The following is a 22,047-nucleotide window of genomic DNA, read 5'->3' on the forward strand; positions in this document are numbered from 1 at the left end:
CATCATTTGAGCAGCCAGATTCAGAGGCAAGCATCGCAACCCTCTGAGAGTACCCTCACAGTTTCCAACAACGAGATTGGGATCTTCAAAGTTTTGAATTTTTGAACATCTAAGTTTATTTGAAAATTTCTGAAAAATCATTAATACGTCATATCTCAAACTTCAAGTATTAGAGCAGTCATATTTGGAGGCGAAAACCGCAACTACTGAGAGTTTCCTCACAATTTCCAACAAGAGAATTGAGATCTTCACAATTTTGTATTTTTTAAAATCTAAGCTTATAAGAAAATAATTTTAAAATGGCATATCTCGAAAACTGAAAGAATTTGAGCAGTCACATTTGGAGGCCGAATTCGCAACTCATTGTAGAACCCTGACAGTTTCTGAAGTTTCTAAAAAAAAACCGTGAAAAAAGTCACATCTCGATAACTAAAAAGATTTCAGCAGCCATATTCAGAGGCAAGATTTGCCACCCCCTGAGAGTATCTTCACAATATCCAACAAGAGGATTGAGATCTTCAAAGTTTTGGAACTCATTAAAAAACTTTTCCGAAAACTTTCGAAAAAAATGTAAGAAAAACAGTCATATCTCGAAAACTACAAGGATTTGAGAAGTAGGATAGGGAGGCAAAACTCGCAACTCCTGGGAGTACCCTGACAGAGCCTCACTATAGAGATGGGAACTTGGAAGTTTGTGAAATTTTTTGTATCTAAGTTCTTTGAGCAATTAAAAAAAAGACGTAACAAGAATCATGAGCAGCCGAATTCGAACGCAATATTTGCAATTTGGAACACCTGAGAGTACCCTCACAGTAACCACCAAGGTTGGAAAATTCCATTCTTTTGAATGTTTTGATATCAAAGTTTTCTTAAAAAGTAAAGAAAAATCCTAAAAACCGTCAATCTCAAAAACTACAAGGATTTCAGCAGCGATGTGACACATTTTCTACAGAGGAGCGCAAACACACGGCATACACGTGCTACAGTCAGTCCGCGCTTCCAGCTCGACATACCCAGGAAGAAGCTTTTAGAGCATAACTTTTGGTTTAGGGCGCCCTCCTTGGCCAACTGCCTTTCTCTGCGCATACAGTTCTTCAAGCCGGTTAGACTGAAGTCTCGGCTGCGTAAGTACTTCTGGTCCCATTTCCAGTCCGACTATCTATAGATGGACTCAACTACCTGGACACATTAGGAGGAAAATCCTTTACGTTTTATAACGTATAAAATCTTAATAATAATATTCAGAGGCAAGATTCACAACCCCTAAGAGTTCCCCCACAATTTTAAAGAAGAGATTGAGATCTTCAGAGTTTTGATTTTTTTTGTGAAAATAAATTAAGAAAATGGCATATTTCGATAACTAAAAGAATTTGAGCAGTCATATTTGGAGTCCGAATTCGCAACTCCTGGTAGTACCCTGGCAGAGCCTCATTACAGAGATGAGAATTTCAAATTTTGTAAAACTTTTTATACCTAAGTTTTCTGTAAAATCCTAAAAAACGTCATATCTCAAAAACTGCAAGGATTTGAGCGGCCATACTCAGAGGCAAGATTGACCACCGCTGAGAGTTCCCTCAATATTTCCAACAAGAGAATTGAGATCTTCAGTTTTTGATTTTTTAAAATCTAAGTTCTCTGAAAAAATCCTAAAAAATTTCAGTCTCAAAAACTACATCATTTGAGCAGCGATATTCAGAGGCAAGCATCGCAACCCTCTGAGAGTACCTTCACAGTTTCCAACAACGAGATTGAGATCTTCAAAGTTTTGAATTTTTGAACATCTAAGTTTATTTGAAAATTTCTGAAAAATCATTAATACGTCATATCTCAAACTTCAAGTATTTGAGCAGTCATATTTGGAGGCGAAAACCGCAACTCCTGAGAGTTTCCTCACAATTTCCAACAACGAGATTGAGATCTTCAAAGTTTTGAATTTTTGAACATCTAAGTTTATTTGAAAATTTCTGAAAAATCATTAATACGTCATATCTCAAACTTCAAGTATTTGAGCAGTCATATTTGGAGGCAAAAACCGCAACTCCTGAGAGTTTCCTCACAATTTCCAACAAGAGAATTGAGATCTTCACAATTTTGTATTTTTTAAAATCTAAGCTTATGTGAAAATAATTTAAAAATGGGATATCTCGAAAACTAACAAGGGTTTGTAAAAAGATGGCTGTTAAATACTCAATTGACTGTATTCTAGTTCGCATAAATAAGAGAGTGAACTAGAGGTCAACACATAACAGCTAGACAGCTTTTAGTTGATTGACAGGCAGGTACCAAACTCACACTTAATTAAAGTATGAGAAATAAGAATAGCAACTAAGATGATTGACAACTAGGATGATTGACAACTGAACATATTGTAGCCCCTGACATTTCCGTATGGATGTAAAATTTAAATACATAGTAATTTAAATTTAAATATAATAACTACACCTTCAACCTGCCGCCTCAACTATAATGCAACAAACACTTGAGTTTTAACAACTTGAGTTTTAGGCTTATGGCCATCCCTCTCCCTGGGTTAACGAGTTTTTGAATAAATGTAGAAATAAGATTCATTTCCCTTCTCCCCCTGGATGTTTTCCTGTTTGTTCCGCCCCCTGGATAGTTTCAATCATAACTCCTCCCATTTTGTCTACTGGCTTTCTCCTTCTAGTACTCCTTCTGGTTCCCGAGCTTTCACTTTGGCTGCCTGATTCAACGTCTTCTTCTTGACTACTATTTACAAGACACTCCCGCGCCACTAACGCTGGACGTTCCTGGCTTTCCTTCGCTTGTTTTCTTTGTCCCCCTTTTCCTCGCTTAGCTCTTGTCACTCTGGATTTGGCTTTAGCTCCCGTTCCTCCTTCCATTACTGTCGTACTGCCGCTTGGGCCTTGTCCCGCCGCAATTGCTTCGCGTCTCGCTAGCATTTCTACCGGTAGTCTTGCCGGAATGTTCAATGGCTGATCGTCTTCAGTATCCGAACTGTCGGACTCGAAGGTGGCTACTTGTACCGTCCGCGTAGTCTTAGCTCTTTTTGATTTCGGGCTCACGACTGCTCCTTTCTTTGCGCTCGCTAGCATATCCTTGAGCGTAGCCGGTTTCCGTTTCTTGGGAAGGTCAGGTTTCGGTTTTGATGCCACTGCACTTTTCCTAAGAACGGATCCGTTTTTAAGTTTCAAAGTATGTTCGGATTCAGAGATTACATTGGATTTTAGTAATTTATACCGATTTAGGGTCTTGCTGGTAGTACGCTGGTATAGGGTGCGTCCTCCTCCACTCCCCTGGATGTTAGGGCCAGTGTCTCCACTCCCTTGGATTTGTGGTCCAACTTCCGATCCCTCCCTTGGACATGCGTCCATTTGTTGGTCACTATCCAGCGTGATAGGGGCCCTTCGCAAAGTTGGAGCGTATGTTAGATCCGACCTCTCCTCCCAATTCGAATGCTGAGGGAATGCAACTTTACTCATCTCAGGATCAGTTTCGTCTAAACACAAACATTTTTGTTTTAAGACGTTCTTCCAATTCAAGTTTTTCAAACTTGGTTTTTTCGTAAGGTTTCGTAAAACGGTATTGGCCTCCCTGCCGTGGTGAGCTTCAAAAGGTGTTAATTTAGTAGTTGCATTTTTTGAGAATCGTAGAGCGCCTAGCGCTTTATCGACCATAGATTCTAGAGACTTATGTCCTTTTTCTGTCGCATATGTTAAGACAAAATTCTTCAAACTTCCTATTGTCCGTTCAACGGACCCCGTGCCTCGATGATCATTCACTGGGGAGTACATTAGCTCGATGCCTTCTTCGTTACAGAAGCTTTTAAATTTATTAGAAGTAAAACATGATCCCTGATCAACGTGGATCTTCCGAGGTACTCCATGATGCGATATGTACTTATTAAGGAATTTTAAGACCTTATCTGACGTATTAGTGGTAGTAACCATTGCTGACGGCCACCTTGAGAATCGGTCCGTAGCAACCAAAACGTATTTCTTACTTTCGTTCAAGTAATTTATCGGCCCCCAGAAATCCAACTGTAAACATTCATTGGGTTCCCTTGGTTCGGGGACCTTGCCCATGTCTCCCTTGGGTAATAACGGTTTTAGATTCTTACCCGCTTCCGTGCATTGCTGACAGTACGTGGCCTTTGCTGCCAAACTGCGGTACATGTAAGGATACCAGACGTCGCGCGCTGCTTCGAACATATTTCTTTTACCGTGATGGTAATAGTGTATCCGCGATTCAACTGGGACTTGCAAAGGTAAAGGGATGACCAACCGTCCATCCAACCACACACAATCGTCCCGTAACGACAGATCGTTAGCGTATTGAGCCCAGTACTTCCCAATCTTTAGGAGTTCTTCCTTCAAGTTTGTCTTCTTCTCCAATGCTTCTTTTACTCGTACTAAGTTCACATCCGCTGGTATGTTCGAGGCAACAAATTCTAAATTAAAAAGTTCTGGTAACGATTGAGACTTCTTGATAACCTTGCAATCACGAGGAATGATGGACATAATTTGCTGATTCGGATTAACAGTAGGACAAAGCTCGCCTGGAAATTTCGAAGGTATGGAAAGTACTGTATTAACTTTGGAATCCCGTGTTTTTAGTAATTGCAACAATTTCAGGGTTAATGACAGTTATTTCATCGCTACTCAATAGGTTTTCATCTAATCTAAGCGGAGAGTTGATCTGAGGTTGTAGTATATTCGGATTGTTAGTTTGGGAATCAATTGTATCATTTTCAACATTTTCAATTTCAAATACTGGGAAAGAACAATTAGAGTCGCTATCCATTTTGTTTGAGTGTTTAGATGTAGGCAAATTTAACCGTCTTCCAAGGGAACAATATATAGAGCACACTGAATGTCCCTTGGATTTATTTGATTTACGCGTTATGCAAATTGATCGTTTCCTATTGGTCGTTGTCTTCACGCATGACTTTCCGCCCTCAACCGTCGCTGGTTGTATGCATGTTATTCGTTCTCGCTTGTGATTGGATGAAAACCGTCTAGACTGTTTAGAACCAGTTTCTCGAATATTCTGATAATTTCGTTTACCAAGGGGTTTTAATTCATTTGTAAAACCAAGGGATTTTCTGATCGAAGCGATTTTTGCCACGGTGAACAAATTATCATATTGACTTATCGGTTTAGGGGGTTCGCTAGGATGCCTCGACAAATAATCTGCCAATCCAATCTTGGCGCCCGGTTTGTGTTCTATTACAAAGTCAAAAGGAATCAGTCTGTCCAGCCAACGTGTCAGTCTTGAAAAAAGTGTTTTGTTTTTCTTGTTATTCCCGTTAAGTAATGAAATTAAAGCCTTATGATCGGTAATGACTGTAAATGATCTCCCTAGGATGTAATTTTTGAAATACTCGGCCCCCCATACCACTGCCAGCATCTCAAGCTCGTTAGTGGAATATTTTTTCTCGGCTGCGTTTAAGAATCGTGATGCAAAAGAAATAGGGCGCCACCCTTCGGTACCCAATTGCTCTAAAACCGCTCCAAGGCCATTGTGACTTGCATCGCAAACAACTCTAATATCCTTATGAATATCAAAGTGTTTTAATTCAACTATGTTCGCTACCCCCATTTTAATATTTTGGAAAGCATTTTCACATTCCGCGGTCCAGTTATATTCGTTCTTCTTGCTGAGAAGTGGCCTTAATGGAGCTGACATCTCCGCTATTGCCGGTAAATATTTATGCAAGCTGTGGATTGAGCCCATAAATGACTTTAATTGCGTGACTGTTTTAGGAGCATTAGTGCGTCTATCGGCGATGTTTTTCGTTTAAGAGGCGTAACCCCCGTTTCGGTTATACGATGGCCAAGCCACTCGCATTCGCGTTTCGCAAACTCGCATTTTGGTAACTTCAAGGATATGTTTTCGTGGTTTAGTTTCCGGAGGATCTTTTCAACCAAGGAGATATGTTCTACTTCCGTTCCCTTGGTTGTAACCAAAATATCATCAATAAACGCGTTCGCTTGTGGGAATTCGTTTAAAATTGAGTCCATTACTCGCTGGAACTCTGCCGGCATTGACGTTAGCCCGTAAAACCCTGTTCGGAAGCGGTAAGTTCCTGTCGACCGTCCGCCCACCAAAGAAAAATTACAGTGCACGCTCGTTTCTTCACTAAGCGGTAGTTGCCCATACGCGTACGTTAGGTCCATCGTAGTAAAGTACACTTCCCCTTGTTTTTTCTCGGATATAAGTTGTCCTATTGTATCTACAAGTTCTTCTATATTTGGCATCTGATATTTGTTTTTATGCACTTGTTTATTAAGCTCTCGTGATTCCAATGCTAATTTTACGGACCCGTCTTTTTTCACGGTGATGACGATCGGAGAAACAAAGTATCGATCCGAACACTCTTTCAATTTTTCTATATGTCCCTGGGTTAATAGCTTATCGATTTCTTTGTCCACTTTTTCTTGGAGCGTTACCGGCACTCTCCGTCCCTTCTGCTGCACCGGTACAAGATTTTTGAAAAATTCTGCTTGAACTTTGTAGTTCCTAATTTTTCCAACTCTAGTAAAAAGTTTTGGGAATAGCTTACTGAAGTATGATTGCCATTGATCCATCTGCTCATCCTCCGGTTCATCGTGCCCCTCCTTGCATGAATTGTCCTCCGCCCCCTGGATGTTCATGATTTCCCCCCTTGGATCTGCTTGCATCAACTGGAGTCCAAGTTTCCCCATCAAATCACGTCCCACGATGGATGGTCTGGTCCCCCCAATGACTCGGACTTCTGCTGTCGTCTTCCAGCCGTTTGATGCTAACTCGAGTTCCATTCTGCCCAACATCTTGATCCGATTGTTACTGTAGTCTCGAAATTCGTCATCGTCAGTGTTATCCTGCTTCAAGTTGATTCCCGCTCTTCCCACTGTTCTTCTCAAATCTTCTAGTGTTAGAATGGAAATCGGCGATCCACTGTCGATCCAAATGTTCATCGGGTGCCCATTAATGAATATTTTGAGTTTAGGCCCGGCAACTTTCAACACCGTTTCCTTCTTCCGTCGAATTGCCATAACCATGTAATCGTCTGAACTTTCTGATGACCAGCTGTGGTGTTCTCGTTTAACGAAACCTACTGAATTTGCCGCAGCTTGGGGCTCCACGTCATCCGAGGGGGTATCTTCTTCGTCGAAGAGTTCATCCCCTTGGATCAGTCCAACTGGTTGTCCCCCCCTGGATTGTCGTTTTCCACGGCAAGTCCTCTCAAAGTGCCCAATCTTTTTGCAGAAGTTGCATGTGACGGCTCTTGCTGGGCATCGTTGTCGGTGTTCTGGGGTGAAGTTCGGTTGATCGCAGTTGTAACATCTGCGCTCTTGCATTCGATCGGTTGTTCGACCTCCTCCACGATTTGGGTATTGACCCCGTCCCCTTGGCATTCCTCGTCCCCTGGATCCGCGAATATTACTGACTGGTTCCGTTTTGATCTGTAGGGAACCCCCTGGCGATGGATGCGCCATTCCCGTGGAACCGGATACGGCGCCCTTGTAGCTCCTTGCGTATTTGTCTCCTCTTTCATATGACATTGCGATGCGCAATGCTTCTTCCGGGGTTTTCGTTTCCCGACACAGCTCGTTCTGTGCGTCCCTGTTCCTCATGTTGAAAATAAATATGTCTCTCACCATTTTCCGCTCCTGGGTGCCCAAATTGCATCTTGCCGCCATTCCGCTAAGTTCTGCATAGAACGATTCTAGACTCTCACCCTCCTTTTGTTTCCTCGACAACATTTGGTACATCTCGTACGTTTCGTTCCGCTCTTTCTGAAAAAGAGTTACACAGGTATCCAAAAAACGTGGGTATCGTATTGTTTCCATATCTAAGTGTGGATGTTGATTATGCAAGGCTCTCTGTCCCTCATGTCCCAGGCATAAATACAGATTCGATATCAGTGTACGTTCACCTTCTGCCCGTGGTTTTCCACCAATGTCACCCAGGTCTGCGATCTGTGCTTCAGTTAATGTCGATGAAAAGTAGTAGTCTGACGAGACTAGTCCATGTTTCGCCACCATTGCCCAATGAAATCGTTGTTTCCAGTGTTCCCATAAAAGTTGCGGTTCCGCCTGAGTTGGAGGCCAGAAAGCCACAATTCCAAGGGGGTTTTTCCCCCCACCATCCACTGGCTGCGCCATAACAAGGGTTTGTAAAAAGATGGCTGTTAAATACTCAATTGACTGTATTCTAGTTCGCATAAATAAGAGAGTGAACTAGAGGTCAACACATAACAGCTAGACAGCTTTTAGTTGATTGACAGGCAGGTACCAAACTCACACTTAATTAAAGTATGAGAAATAAGAATAGCAACTAAGATGATTGACAACTAGGATGATTGACAACTGAACATATTGTAGCCCCTGACAAACTGAAAGAATTTGAGCAGTTATATTTGGAGGCCGAATTCGCAACTCATTGTAGAACCCTGACAGCTTCTGAAGTTTCTAAAAAAAAACCGTAAAAAACGTCACAACTCGATAACTAAAAAGATTTCAGCAGCCATATTCAGAGGCAAGATTTGCCACCCCTGAGAGTATCTTCACAATATCCAACAGGAGGATTGAGATCTTCAAAGTTTTGGAACTTATTTAAAAAAATTTCCGAAAATTTTCGAAAAAAATGTAAGAAAGACAGTCATATCTCGAAAACTACAAGGATTTGAGCAGTCTGATATGGGAGCAAAACTCGCAACTCCTGGGAGTACCCTGACAGAGCCTCACTATAAAGATGGGAACTTGAAAATTTGTCATAACTAAGTTCTTTGAGTAATTAAAAAAAGACATAACAAGAATTAAGAGCAGCCGAATCCGAACGGAAGATTTGCAATTTGGAACACCTGAGAGTATCCTCACAGTAGCCAACTACAACGTTGGAAATTTCCATTCTTTTGAATGTTTTGATATCTAAGTTTTCTGAAAAAGTAAATAAAAATCCTAAAAAACATCAATCTTAAAAACTACAAGGATTTGAGCAGCAAAATTCAGAGGCAAGATTCACAACCCCTGAGAGTTCCCTCACATTTTCCAACAAGAGAATTGAGATCTTCAAATTTTGGAACTTTTTAACATCTAAGTTTTTTTTGAAAATTTCTGAAAAAATCATAAGAACGTCATATCTCAAAAACTTCAAGAATTTGAGCAGTCTTATTTGGAGGCGAAAACCGCAACTCTTGAGAGTACCCTCAGAATTTCTAACAAGAGCATTGAGATCTTCAAAGTTTTGGAACTTTTTAAAATCTAAGTTTTCTGAAAATTTTCGAAAAAATCATAAAAAGACAGACATATCTCGAAAACTACAAGGATTTGAGAAGTAGGATTGGGAGGCAAAACTCGCAACTCCTGGGAGTACCCTGACAGAGCCTCACTATAGAGATGGGAACTTGAAAGTTTGTGAAATTTTTTGTATCTAAGTTCTTTGAGCAATTAAAAAAAGACGTAACAAGAATCATGAGCAGCCGAATTCGAACGCAATATTTGCAATTTGGAACACCTGAGAGTACCCTCACAGTAACCACCAAGGTTGGAAAATTCCATTCTTTTGAATGTTTTGATATCAAAGTTTTCTGAAAAAGTAAAGAAAAATCCTAAAAACCGTCAATCTCAAAAACTACAAGGATTTGAGCAGCGATGTGACACGTTTTCTAGAGGAGCGCAAACACACGGCATACACGTGCTACAGTCAGTCCGCGCTTTCAGCTCGACATACCCAGGAAGAAGCTTTTAGAGCATAACTTTTGGTTTAGGGCGCTCTCCTTGGCCAACCGCCTTTCTCTGCGCATACAGTTCTTCAAGCCGGTTGGACTCAAGTCTCTGCAGCTTAAGTACTTCTGGTCCCATTTCCAGTCCGACTACCTATGGATGGACTCAACTACCTGGACACATTAGGAGGAAACTCCTTTACGTTTTATAACGTATAAAATCTTAATAATAATATTCAGAGGCAAGATTCACAACCCCTAAGAGTTCCCTCACAATTTCCAACAAGAGAATTGAGATCTTCAAAGTTTTGGAACTTTTTAACATCTAAGTTTTTTTGAAAATTTCTGAAAAAATCATAAGAACGTCATATCTCAAAAACTTCAAGAATTTGAGCAGTCTTATTTGGAGGCGAAAACCGCAACTCTTGAGAGTACCTTCAGAATTTCTAACAAGAGCATTGAGATCTTCAAAGTTTTGGAACTTTTTAAAATCTAAGTTTTCTGAAAATTTTCGAAAAAATCATAAAAAGACAGACATATCTCGAAAACTACAAGGATTTGAGAAGTAGGATTGGGAGGCAAAACTCGCAACTCCTGGGAGTACCCTGACAGAGCCTCACTATAGAGATGGGAACTTGAAAGTTTGTGAAATTTTTTGTATCTAAGTTCTTTGAGCAATTAAAAAAAGACGTAACAAGAATCATGAGCAGCCAAATTCGAACGCAAGGTTTGCAATTTGGAACACCTGAGAGTACCCTCACAGTAACCACTAAGGTTGGAAAATTCCATTCTTTTGAATGTTTTGATATCAAAGTTTTCTGAAAAAGTAAAGAAAAATCCTAAAAACCGTCAATCTCAAAAACTACAAGGATTTGAGCAGCGATGTGACACGTTTTCTACAGAGGAGCGCAAACACACGGCATACACGTGCTACAGTCAGTCCGCGCTTTCAGCTCGACATACCCAGGAAGAAGCTTTTAGAGCATAACTTTTGGTTTAGGGCGCTCTCCTTGGCCAACCGCCTTTCTCTGCGCATACAGTTCTTCAAGCCGGTTGGACTCAAGTCTCTGCTGCTTAAGTACTTCTGGTCCCATTTCCAGTCCGACTACCTATGGATGGACTCAACTACCTGGACACATTAGGAGGAAACTCCTTTACGTTTTATAACGTATAAAATCTTAATAATAATATTCAGAGGCAAGATTCACAACCCCTAAGAGTTCCCTCACAATTTCCAACAAGAGAATTGAGATCTTCAAAGTTTTGGAACTTTTTAACATCTAAGTTTTTTTGAAAATTTCTGAAAAAATCATATGAACGTCATATCTCAAAAACTTCAAGAATTTGAGCAGTCTTATTTGGAGGCGAAAACCGCAACTCTTGAGAGTACCTTCAGAATTTCTAACAAGAGCATTGAGATCTTCAAAGTTTTGGAACTTTTTAAAATCTAAGTTTTCTGAAAATTTTCGAAAAAATCATAAAAAGACAGACATATCTCGAAAACTACAAGGATTTGAGAAGTAGGATTGGGAGGCAAAACTCGCAACTCCTGGGAGTACCCTGACAGAGCCTCACTATAGAGATGGGAACTTGAAAGTTTGTGAAATTTTTTGTATCTAAGTTCTTTGAGCAATTAAAAAAAGACGTAACAAGAATCATGAGCAGCCAAATTCGAACGCAAGGTTTGCAATTTGGAACACCTGAGAGTACCCTCACAGTAACCACTAAGGTTGGAAAATTCCATTCTTTTGAATGTTTTGATATCAAAGTTTTCTGAAAAAGTAAAGAAAAATCCTAAAAACCGTCAATCTCAAAAACTACAAGGATTTGAGCAGCGATGTGACACGTTTTCTACAGAGGAGCGCAAACACACGGCATACACGTGCTACAGTCAGTCCGCGCTTTCAGCTCGACATACCCAGGAAGAAGCTTTTAGAGCATAACTTTTGGTTTAGGGCGCTCTCCTTGGCCAACCGCCTTTCTCTGCGCATACAGTTCTTCAAGCCGGTTGGACTCAAGTCTCTGCTGCTTAAGTACTTCTGGTCCCATTTCCAGTCCGACTACCTATGGATGGACTCAACTACCTGGACACATTATGAGGAAACTCCTTTACGTTTTATAACGTATAAAATCTTAATAATAATATTCAGAGGCAAGATTCACAACCCCTAAGAGTTCCCTCACAATTTCCAACAAGAGAATTGAGATCTTCAAAGTTTTGGAACTTTTTAACATCTAAGTTTTTTTGAAAATTTCTGAAGAAATCATAAGAACGTCATATCTCAAAAACTTCAAGAATTTGAGCAGTCTTATTTGGAGGCGAAAACCGCAACTCTTGAGAGTACCCTCAGAATTTCTAACAAGAGCATTGAAATCTTCAAAGTTTTGGAACTTTAAAATCTAAGTTTTCTGAAAATTTTCGAAAAAATCATAAAAAGACAGACATATCTCGAAAACTACAAGGATTTGAGAAGTAGGATTGTGAGGCAAAACTCGCAACTCCTGGGAGTACCCTGACAGAGCCTCACTATAGAGATGGGAACTTGAAAGTTTGTGAAATTTTTTGTATCTAAGTTCTTTGAGCAATTAAAAAAAGACGTAACAAGAATCATGAGCAGCCAAATTCGAACGCAAGGTTTGCAATTTGGAACACCTGAGAGTACCCTCACAGTAACCACTAAGGTTGGAAAATTCCATTCTTTTGAATGTTTTGATATCAAAGTTTTCTGAAAAAGTAAAGAAAAATCCTAAAAACCGTCAATCTCAAAAACTACAAGGATTTGAGCAGCGATGTGACACGTTTTCTACAGAGGAGCGCAAACACACGGCATACACGTGCTACAGTCAGTCCGCGCTTTCAGCTCGACATACCCAGGAAGAAGCTTTTCGAGCATAACTTTTGGTTTAGGGCGCCCTCCTTGGCCAACCGCCTTTCTCTGCGCATACAGTTCTTCAAGCCGGTTGGACTCAAGTCTCGGCTGCTTAAGTACTTCTGGTCCCATTTCCAGTCCGACTACCTATGGATGGACTCAACTACCTGGACACATTAGAGGAAACTCCTTTACGTTTTAAAACGTATAAAATCTTAATAAAAATATTCAGAGGCAAGATTCACAACCCCTAAGAGTTCCCTCACAATTTCCAACAAGAGAATTGAGATCTTCAAAGTTTTGAATTTTTGAACATCTAAGTTTATTTGAAAATTTCTGAAAAATCATTTATACGTCATATCTCAAAAACTTCAAGTATTTGAGCAGTCATATTTGGAGGCGAAAACCGCAACTCCTGAGAGTTTGCTCAAAATTTCCAACAAGAGAATTGAGATCTTCACAATTTTGGATTTTTTAAAATCTAAGCTTATGTGAAAATAATTTAAAACTGGCATATCTCGAAAACTGAAAGAATTTGAGCAGTCATATTTGGAGGCCGAATTCGCAACTCATAGTAGAACCCTGACAGAGCCTCATAACAGAGGTGAGAATTTCAAATTTTGTAAGACATTCTATATCTAAGTTTTCTGGAAAATCGTAAAAAACGTCATAACTCGAGAACTAAAAAGATTTCAGCAGCCATATTCAGAGGCAAGATCGCCACCCCTGAGAGTATCTTTACACCTTCCAACAAGAGGAGTGAGATCTTCAGAGTTATAGAACTTTTTAAATCTAAGTTAATGTGAAACTTTTTTTACTAAAAAATTATAAAAAAAATGGCATAGCTCGAAAAATAAATCAAATTTGAGCAGTCATATTTGGAGGCCGAATTCGCAACTCCTGGGAGTACCCAGACAGAGCCTCACTATAGAGATGGGAACTTGAAAGTTTGTGAAATTTTTTGTATCTAAGTTCTTTGAGCAATTAAAAAAAGACGTAACAAGAATCATGAGCAGCCAAATTCGAACGCAAGGTTTGCAATTTGGAACACCTGAGAGTACCCTCACAGTAACCACTAAGGTTGGAAAATTCCATTCTTTTGAATGTTTTGATATCAAAGTTTTCTGAAAAAGTAAACAAAAATCCTAAAAACCGTCAATCTCAAAAACTACAAGGATTTGAGCAGCGATGTGACACGTTTTCTACAGATGAGCGCAAACACACGGCATACACGTGCTACAGTCAGTCCTCGCTTTCAGCTCGACATACCCAGGAAGAAGCTTTTAGAGCATAACTTTTGGTTTAGGGCGCCCTCCTTGGCCAACCGCCGTTCTCTGCGCATACAGTTCTTCAAGCCGGTTGGACTCAAGTCTCGGCTGCTTAAGTACTTCTGGTCCCATTTCCAGTCCGACTACCTATGGATGGACTCAACTACCTGGACACATTAGAGGAAACTCCTTTACGTTTTAAAACGTATAAAATCTTAATAAAAATATTCAGAGGCAAGATTCACAACCCCTAAGAGTTCCCTCACAATTTCCAACAAGAGAATTGAGATCTTCAAAGTTTTGGAACTTTTTAACATCTAAGTTTTTTTGAAAATTTCTGAAGAAATCATAAGAACGTCATATCTCAAAAACTTCAAGAATTTGAGCAGTCTTATTTGGAGGCGAAAACCGCAACTCGTGAGAGTACCCTCAGAATTTCTAACAAGAGCATTGAAATCTTCAAAGTTTTGGAACTTTTCAAAATCTAAGTTTTCTGAAAATTTTCGAAAAAATCATAAAAAGACAGACATATCTCGAAAACTACAAGGATTTGAGAAGTAGGATTGGGAGGCAAAACTCGCAACTCCTGGGAGTACCCTAACAGAGCCTCACTATAGAGATGGGAACTTGAAAGTTTGTGAAATTTTTTGTATCTAAGTTCTTTGAGCAATTAAAAAAAGACGTAACAAGAATCATGAGCAGCCAAATTCGAACGCAAGGTTTGCAATTTGGAACACCTGAGAGTACCCTCACAGTAACCACTAAGGTTGGAAAATTCCATTCTTTAGAATGTTTTGATATCAAAGTTTTCTGAAAAAGTAAACAAAAATCCTAAAAACCGTCAATCTCAAAAACTACAAGGATTTGAGCAGCGATGTGACACGTTTTCTACAGATGAGCGCAAACACACGGCATACACGTGCTACAGTCAGTCCTCGCTTTCAGCTCGACATACCCAGGAAGAAGCTTTTAGAGCATAACTTTTGGTTTAGGGCGCCCTCCTTGGCCAACCGCCTTTCTCTGCGCATACAGTTCTTCAAGCCGGTTGGACTCAAGTCTCGGCTGCTTAAGTACTTCTGGTCCCATTTCCAGTCCGACTACCTATGGATGGACTCAACTACCTGGACACATTAGAGGAAACTCCTTTACGTTTTATAACGTATAAAATCTTAATAATAATATTCAGAGGCAAGATTCACAACCCCTAAGAGTTCCCTCACAATTTCCAACAAGAGAATTGAGATCTTCAAAGTTTTGGAACTTTTTAACATCTAAGTTTTTTTGAAAATTTCTGAAGAAATCATAAGAACGTCATATCTCAAAAACTTCAAGAATTTGAGCAGTCTTATTTGGAGGCGAAAACCGCAACTCTTGAGAGTACCCTCAGAATTTCTAACAAGAGCATTGAAATCTTCAAAGTTTTGGAACTTTTTAAAATCTAAGTTTTCTGAAAATTTTCGAAAAAATCATAAAAAGACAGACATATCTCGAAAACTACAAGGATTTGAGAAGTAGGATTGGCAGGCAAAACTCGCAACTCCTGGGAGTACCCTAACAGAGCCTCACTATAGAGATGGGAACTTGAAAGTTTGTGAAATTTTTGGTATCTAAGTTCTTTGAGCAATTAAAAAAAGACGTAACAAGAATCATGAGCAGCCGAATTCGAACGCAAGATTTGAAATTTGGAACACCTGAGAGTACCCTCACAGTAACCACTAAGGTTGGAAAATTCCATTCTTTTGAATGTTTTGATATCAAAGTTTTCTGAAAAAGTAAAGAAAAATCCTAAAAACCGTCAATCTCAAAAACTACAAGGATTTGAGCAGCGATGTGACACGTTTTCTACAGATGAGCGCAAACACACGGCATACACGTGCTACAGTCAGTCCGCGCTTTCAGCTCGACATACCCAGGAAGAAGCTTTTCGAGCATAACTTTTGGTTTAGGGCGCCCTCCTTGGCCAACCGCCTTTCTCTGCGCATACAGTTCTTCAAGCCGGTTGGACTCAAGTCTCGGCTGCTTAAGTACTTCTGGTCCCATTTCCAGTCCGACTACCTATGGATGGACTCAACTACCTGGACACATTAGGAGGAAACTCCTTTACGTTTTATAACGTATAAAATCTTAATAATAATATTCAGAGGCAAGATTCACAACCCCTAAGAGTTACCTCACAATTTTCAACAAAAGATTGAGATCTTCAGAGTTTTGATTTTTCTTAAATCTAAGTTTATGTGAAAATAATTTAAGAAAATGGCATATCTCGAAAACTAAAAGAATTTGAGCAGTCATATTTGGAGTCCGAATTCGCAACTCCTGGTAGTACCCTGACAGAGCCTCATTACAGAGATGAGAATTTCAAATTTTGTAAAACTTTTTATACCTAAGTTTTCTGTAAAATACTAAAAAAACGTCATATCTCAAAAACTGCAAGGATTTGACCGGCCATATTCAGAGGCAAGATTGACAACCGCTGAGAGTTCCCTCACAATTTCCAACAAGAGAATTGAGATCTTCAGTTTTTGATTTTTTTTAAATCTAAGTTCTCTGATAAAATCCTAAAAAAATTCAGTCTCAAAAACTACATCATTTGAGCAGCCATATTCAGAGGCAAGCATCGCAACCCTCTGAGAGTACCCTCACCAATTCCAACAACGAGATTGAGATCTTCAAAGTTTTGAATTTTTGAACATCTAAGTTTATTTGAAAATTTCTGAAAAATCATTTATACGTCATATCTCAAAAACTTCAAGTATTTGAGCAGTCATATTTGGAGGCAAAAACCGCAACTCCTGAGAGTTTGCTCAAAATTTCCAACAAGAGAATTGAGATCTTCACAATTTTGGATTTTTTAAAATCTAAGCTTATGTGAAAATAATTTAAAACTGGCATATCTCGAAAACTGAAAGAATTTGAGCAGTCATATTTGGAGGCCGAATTCGCAACTCATAGTAGAACCCTGACAGAGCCTCATAACAGAGGTGAGAATTTCAAATTTTGTAAGACATTCTATATCTAAGTTTTCTGGAAAATCGTAAAAAACGTCATAACTCGAGAACTAAAAAGATTTCAGCAGCCATATTCAGAGGCAAGATCGCCACCCCTGAGAGTATCTTTACACCATCCAACAAGAGGAGTGAGATCTTCAGAGTTATAGATCTTTTTAAATCTAAGTTAATGTGAAACTTTTTTTACTAAAAAATTATAAAAAAAATGGCATAGCTCGAAAAATAAATCAAATTTGAGCAGTCATATTTGGAGGCCGAATTCGCAACTCCTGGTAGTACCTTGACAGAGCCTCAATACAGAGATAAGCATTTCAAATTTTGTAAATCTTTTTATATCTAAGTTTTCTGAAAAACCCTAAAAAACGTCATATCTGGAAAACTGAAAAGATTTCAGCAGCCATATTCAGAGGCAAGATTCGCCACCCCTGAGAGTACCCTCACCAATTCCAACAACGAGATTGAGATCTTCAAAGTTTTGAATTTTTGAACATCTAAGTTTATTTGAAAATTTCTGAAAAATCATTTATACGTCATATCTCAAAAACTTCAAGTATTTGAGCCGTCAAATTTGGAGGCGAAAACCGCAACTCCTGAGAGTTTGCTCAAAATTTCCAACAAGAGAATTGAGATCTTCGCAATTTTGGATTTTTTAAAATCTAAGCTTATGTGAAAATAATTTAAAACTGGCATATCTCGAAAACTGAAAGAATTTGAGCAGTCATATTTGGAGGCCGAATTCGCAACTCATAGTAGAACCCTGACAGAGCCTCATAACAGAGGTGAGAATTTCAAATTTTGTAAGACATTTTATATCTAAGTTTTCTGGAAAATCCTAAAAAACGTCATAACTCGAGAACTAAAAAGATTTCAGCAGCCATATTCAGAGGCAAGATCGCCACCCCTGAGAGTATCTTTACACCTTCCAACAAGAGGAGTGAGATCTTCAGAGTTATAGAACTTTTTAAATCTAAGTTAATGTGAAACTTTTTTTACTAAAAAATTATAAAAAAAATGGCATAGCTCGAAAAATAAAAAAAATTTGAGCAGTCATATTTGGAGGCCGAATTCGCAACTCCTGGTAGTACCTTGACAGAGCCTCATTACAGAGATAAGCATTTCAAATTTTGTAAATCTTTTTAAATCTAAGTTTTCTGAAAAACCCTAAAAAACGTCATATCTGGAAAACTGAAAAGATTTCAGCAGCCATATTCAGAGGTAAGATTCGCCACCCCTGAGAGTACCCTCACCAATTCCAACAACGAGATTGAGATCTTCAAAGTTTTGAATTTTTGAACATCTAAGTTTATTTGAAAATTTCTGAAAAATCATTTATACGTCATATCTCAAAAACTTCAAGTATTTGAGCAGTCATATTTGGAGGCGAAAACCGCAACTCCTGAGAGTTTGCTCAAAATTTCCAACAAGAGAAATGAGATCTTCACAATTTTGGATTTTTTAAAATCTAAGCTTATGTGAAAATAATTTAAAACTGGCATATCTCGAAAACTGAAAGAATTTGAGCAGTCATATTTGGAGGCCGAATTCGCAACTCATAGTAGAACCCTGACAGAGCCTCATAACAGAGGTGAGAATTTCAAATTTTGTAAGACATTCTATATCTAAGTTTTCTGGAAAATCGTAAAAAACGTCATAACTCGAGAACTAAAAAGATTTCAGCAGCCATATTCAGAGGCAAGATCACCACCCCTGAGAGTATCTTTACACCTTCCAACAAGAGGAGTGAGATCTTCAGAGTTATAGAACTTTTTAAATCTAAGTTAATGTGAAACTTTTTTTACTAAAAAATTATAAAAAAAATGGCATAGCTCGAAAAATAAATCAAATTTGAGCAGTCATATTTGGAGGCCGAATTCGCAACTCCTGGTAGTACCTTGACAGAGCCTCATTACAGAGATAAGCATTTCAAATTTTGTAAATCTTTTTATATCTAAGTTTTCTGAAAAACCCTAAAAAACGTCATATCTGGAAAACTGAAAAGATTTCAGCAGCCATATTCAGAGGCAAGATTCGCCACCCCTGAGAGTATCATTTTCACAATATCCAAAAAGTGGATTGAGATCTTCAAAAATTTGGAACTTTTTAGAATCTAACTTTTTTGAAAATTTTAGAAAAATCATAAAAAACGTCATATCTCGAAAACTAAAAGAATTTGAGCAGTCATATTTGGAGGCCGAACTCGCAACTCCTGGTAGTACCTTGACAGCCTCATTAGAGATGAGAATTTCAAATTTTGTAAAACTTTTTTTATCTAAGTTTTCTGAAAAATCCTATAAAACGTCATACCTGGAAAACTAAAAGATTTCAGCAGCCGTATTCAGAGGCGATATTCGCCAGCCCTGAGAGTATCTTCACAATATCCAACAAGAGGATTGAGATCTTCAAAAAATTGGAATTTTTTAAAATCTAACTTTTTTGAAAAGATTAGAAAAAAATCATAAAAAACGACATATCTCGAAAACTAAAAGAAATTGAGCAGTCATATTTGGAGGCCGAATCCGCAACTCTTGGTAGTACCCTGACAGAGCCTCATTACAGAGATGAGAATTTCAAATTTTGTAAAACTTTTTATATCTAAGTTTTCTGAAGAACCCTAAAAAACGTCATATCTGGAAAACTAAAAAGATTTCAGCAACCATATGCGGAGGCAAGGTTCACCACCCTGAGAGTATCTTCACAATATCGAACAAAAGGATTGAGATCCACAAAGTTTTGGAACTTTTTAAAATCTAACTTTTTTGAAAATTTTAGAAAAAATCATAAAAAACGTCATGTCTCGAAAACAAAAAGAATTTGAGCAGTCATATTTGGAGGCCGAATCCGCAACTCCTGGTAGTACCCTGACAGAGCCTCATTACAGAGATGAGAATTTTAAATGTTGTAAAACTTTTTATATCTAAGTTTTCTGAAAAACCCTAAAAAACGTCATATTTGGAAAACTAAAAAGATTTCAGCAGCCATATCCGGAGGCAAGGTTCGCCACCCCTGAGAGTATCTTCACAATATCCAACAAGAGAATTGAGATCTTCAAAATTTTAGAATTTTTTTAAATCTAAGTTTTTTGAAAATTTTCGAAAAATCGTAAAAAAAACAGTCATAACTCGAAAACTACAAAGATTTGAGAAGTAAGATTTGGAGGCAAGATTCACAACCCCTGAGAAAACCCTGACAGCACCCAACTACAGGCTGAGAATTTCAAAAATTTAGAAGTTTTTTTAAATTAAATTTTCTAGAAAATTTTGGAAACTCGAAAATAGCCGTATCTCGTAAACTAAAAGGATTTGGTTATTCATATATGGAGACCAGAATCGCAAAACCTGGTATAACCTTGACAGAATCCCACTATTCGGTTGCTATATATATATGCTTGCACTATAACCCAAATAGATTGAAAAAGTTTTGAATGACAAGGAAAAACGCATAAATCACAGGCAAATATCGTGTTGTGGCAAAGAAGCCGACAAAAAATTAGCAGAAAAACACTAGTCATACAATTAATTTTCTCATGCGGAACATTTTTTGTCGACAAAAAACTGCCCCTTACTGGATTCGAAACCATAACCTTTGTCGACCCAAGCATGAATTACCATGCTAAACGGGCTAAAATGATACCACGAACTTGATGTACACTAAACTAAGCTGACCAAATAAAGATTTTGTGAAGCCAGATGACAAACCGAAAAAAAAATCTGAAACTCCGACTTGATAACTCGCTAATCACAAGTGTATACAAAATTTTAGAATCCGCGATTCTTGGTATACACGAGTCGTCGCTAACCTTCACTGAGCTGCCATGTAAAGGTAATCAGACATGTTATTTCGTTAGCAGGCAGATATGACAAGATAGAACCCCATTTCCGTCACTTTGTTTACTTTTTCCGAGTCAAGAGAAAAATTAGAAGTGATATTTTTGTATGAACAAATATGAAGACCAAATTCAGGCAAACAGATTACTGTGAAAGGAAAACTCCTAGTTACCTCTTTGGTTTAACAATAAAACTCACCAACTTATCGTATTTATATTTATGTCCCCGTACATTCTTCGCGCGCTGATATACGAAGCCTTTAGACGCGTTCTCCTTTGAATCAAAAAGATGTTTCATAAATACATTGGATCAAATGTCAAATTACATCTTCTAATACGGAATTCGAAACTCTGAACTACGGAATTCTTGCGTTAAAATTTGCTATCGCGGAGTCTATTTGCTAAATATTGTTTCCACAAGGAAACCTGGAAACAAAAATATAAGGGTGGAGGGGGATAATTGCAATAATATTGAATGCTAGCAATTTTCAGGCCAGTGAAGTTCGGACAATGAATAATTTGTGCCTTCATATATCTCTCAGAAAAATGTAATCGTAGCTGTAACAATAAGAACCCAAACGTATTTTTGGATGTTTAGTCAAATTCGCTCAATGTTTCTTACCTGACGAAAGAAAATGTCTGCATCCTGATTATCATTAGGAGTCGGCGTATATGTTGCGCTGTTATTTATCTCATTTTCCACCAAAGCTCTCGTAGACACGCTTGACTTTCCCATTTCAGCAGCTTACTTGTTGTAGACAGCAGGTTTTAAATTAACTTTTACATTGTTTGTTCAAAATTTCATTTTGAACTGAAAACAAACTGAAAATAATAATTCCAGATAATGATTATATTTCCCCCAAAACGTTTTCCGTATGTACAGAAACGCCATCCGGAAAACTTAACCAGCAAATTCATTAGACCAATTTTTAACATTCCAGAGAAATTTAAAGGATTTTGAGAAAAATGGCTTGCGGAATAAAAAAACTTTTCAATCAATCAAAACGCCATTTCAAATAAAAACTGCTTATGAATGCGCTTGTCATAAATCAACTACACAATCCAATCATTCTTTTAAGCGGAAATTTCACACTTCGACACTTGCGACAACACGACCAAAAAGCAGCTCTATCCAAAAAAAATGGACAAAGTAGAAATAAGCCTCGAGCTAGCATAATCTCGGCTACGTGTCGGATTCGAATCTGCGACCTAACAAAATTGAGTCTCACGCCTTAATCACAGCTACGGATGCTTAAAATCCCCAAACAATAATCACCAATAACGCAGCAACATTGCTAATAAAATGCCAAATCGATTCAGCAAAAGTAGCACCAAGTACAAAAGACACAATTTTGCATACTAATTATAAAGCATAAGAGCCAAACTATGT

The 22,047-nt window shown here is 38.4% G+C and overlaps 1 protein-coding gene across 2 annotated transcripts in view; it reads right to left on the reverse strand.

Moving 5' to 3' along the window:
* The window catches only part of LOC134845232 (endothelin-converting enzyme homolog), a 197,318-nt gene that overhangs the window by 76,929 nt on the left and 98,342 nt on the right, over positions 1 to 22,047 (reverse strand). Inside the window, exons 2-3 of one of the 2 annotated variants that reach the window (XM_063862151.1) lie at positions 21,280 to 21,468; positions 20,857 to 20,931 (exon numbers count right to left, since the gene is read on the reverse strand). The exons of the other annotated variant lie outside the window; for it this stretch is intronic. Of the exons in view, the coding sequence (XP_063718221.1) occupies positions 20,857 to 20,931; positions 21,280 to 21,393 (189 nt within the window). The 5' untranslated portion in view covers positions 21,394 to 21,468. The remainder of the gene's footprint in view (positions 1 to 20,856; positions 20,932 to 21,279; positions 21,469 to 22,047) is intronic. 2 annotated transcript variants of the gene reach the window in all.

Source organism: Symsagittifera roscoffensis, chromosome 1, assembly GCF_963678635.1.
Source record: "Symsagittifera roscoffensis chromosome 1, txSymRosc1.1, whole genome shotgun sequence".
In the NCBI taxonomy this organism is placed as follows: Eukaryota; Metazoa; Xenacoelomorpha; order Acoela; family Convolutidae; genus Symsagittifera; species Symsagittifera roscoffensis.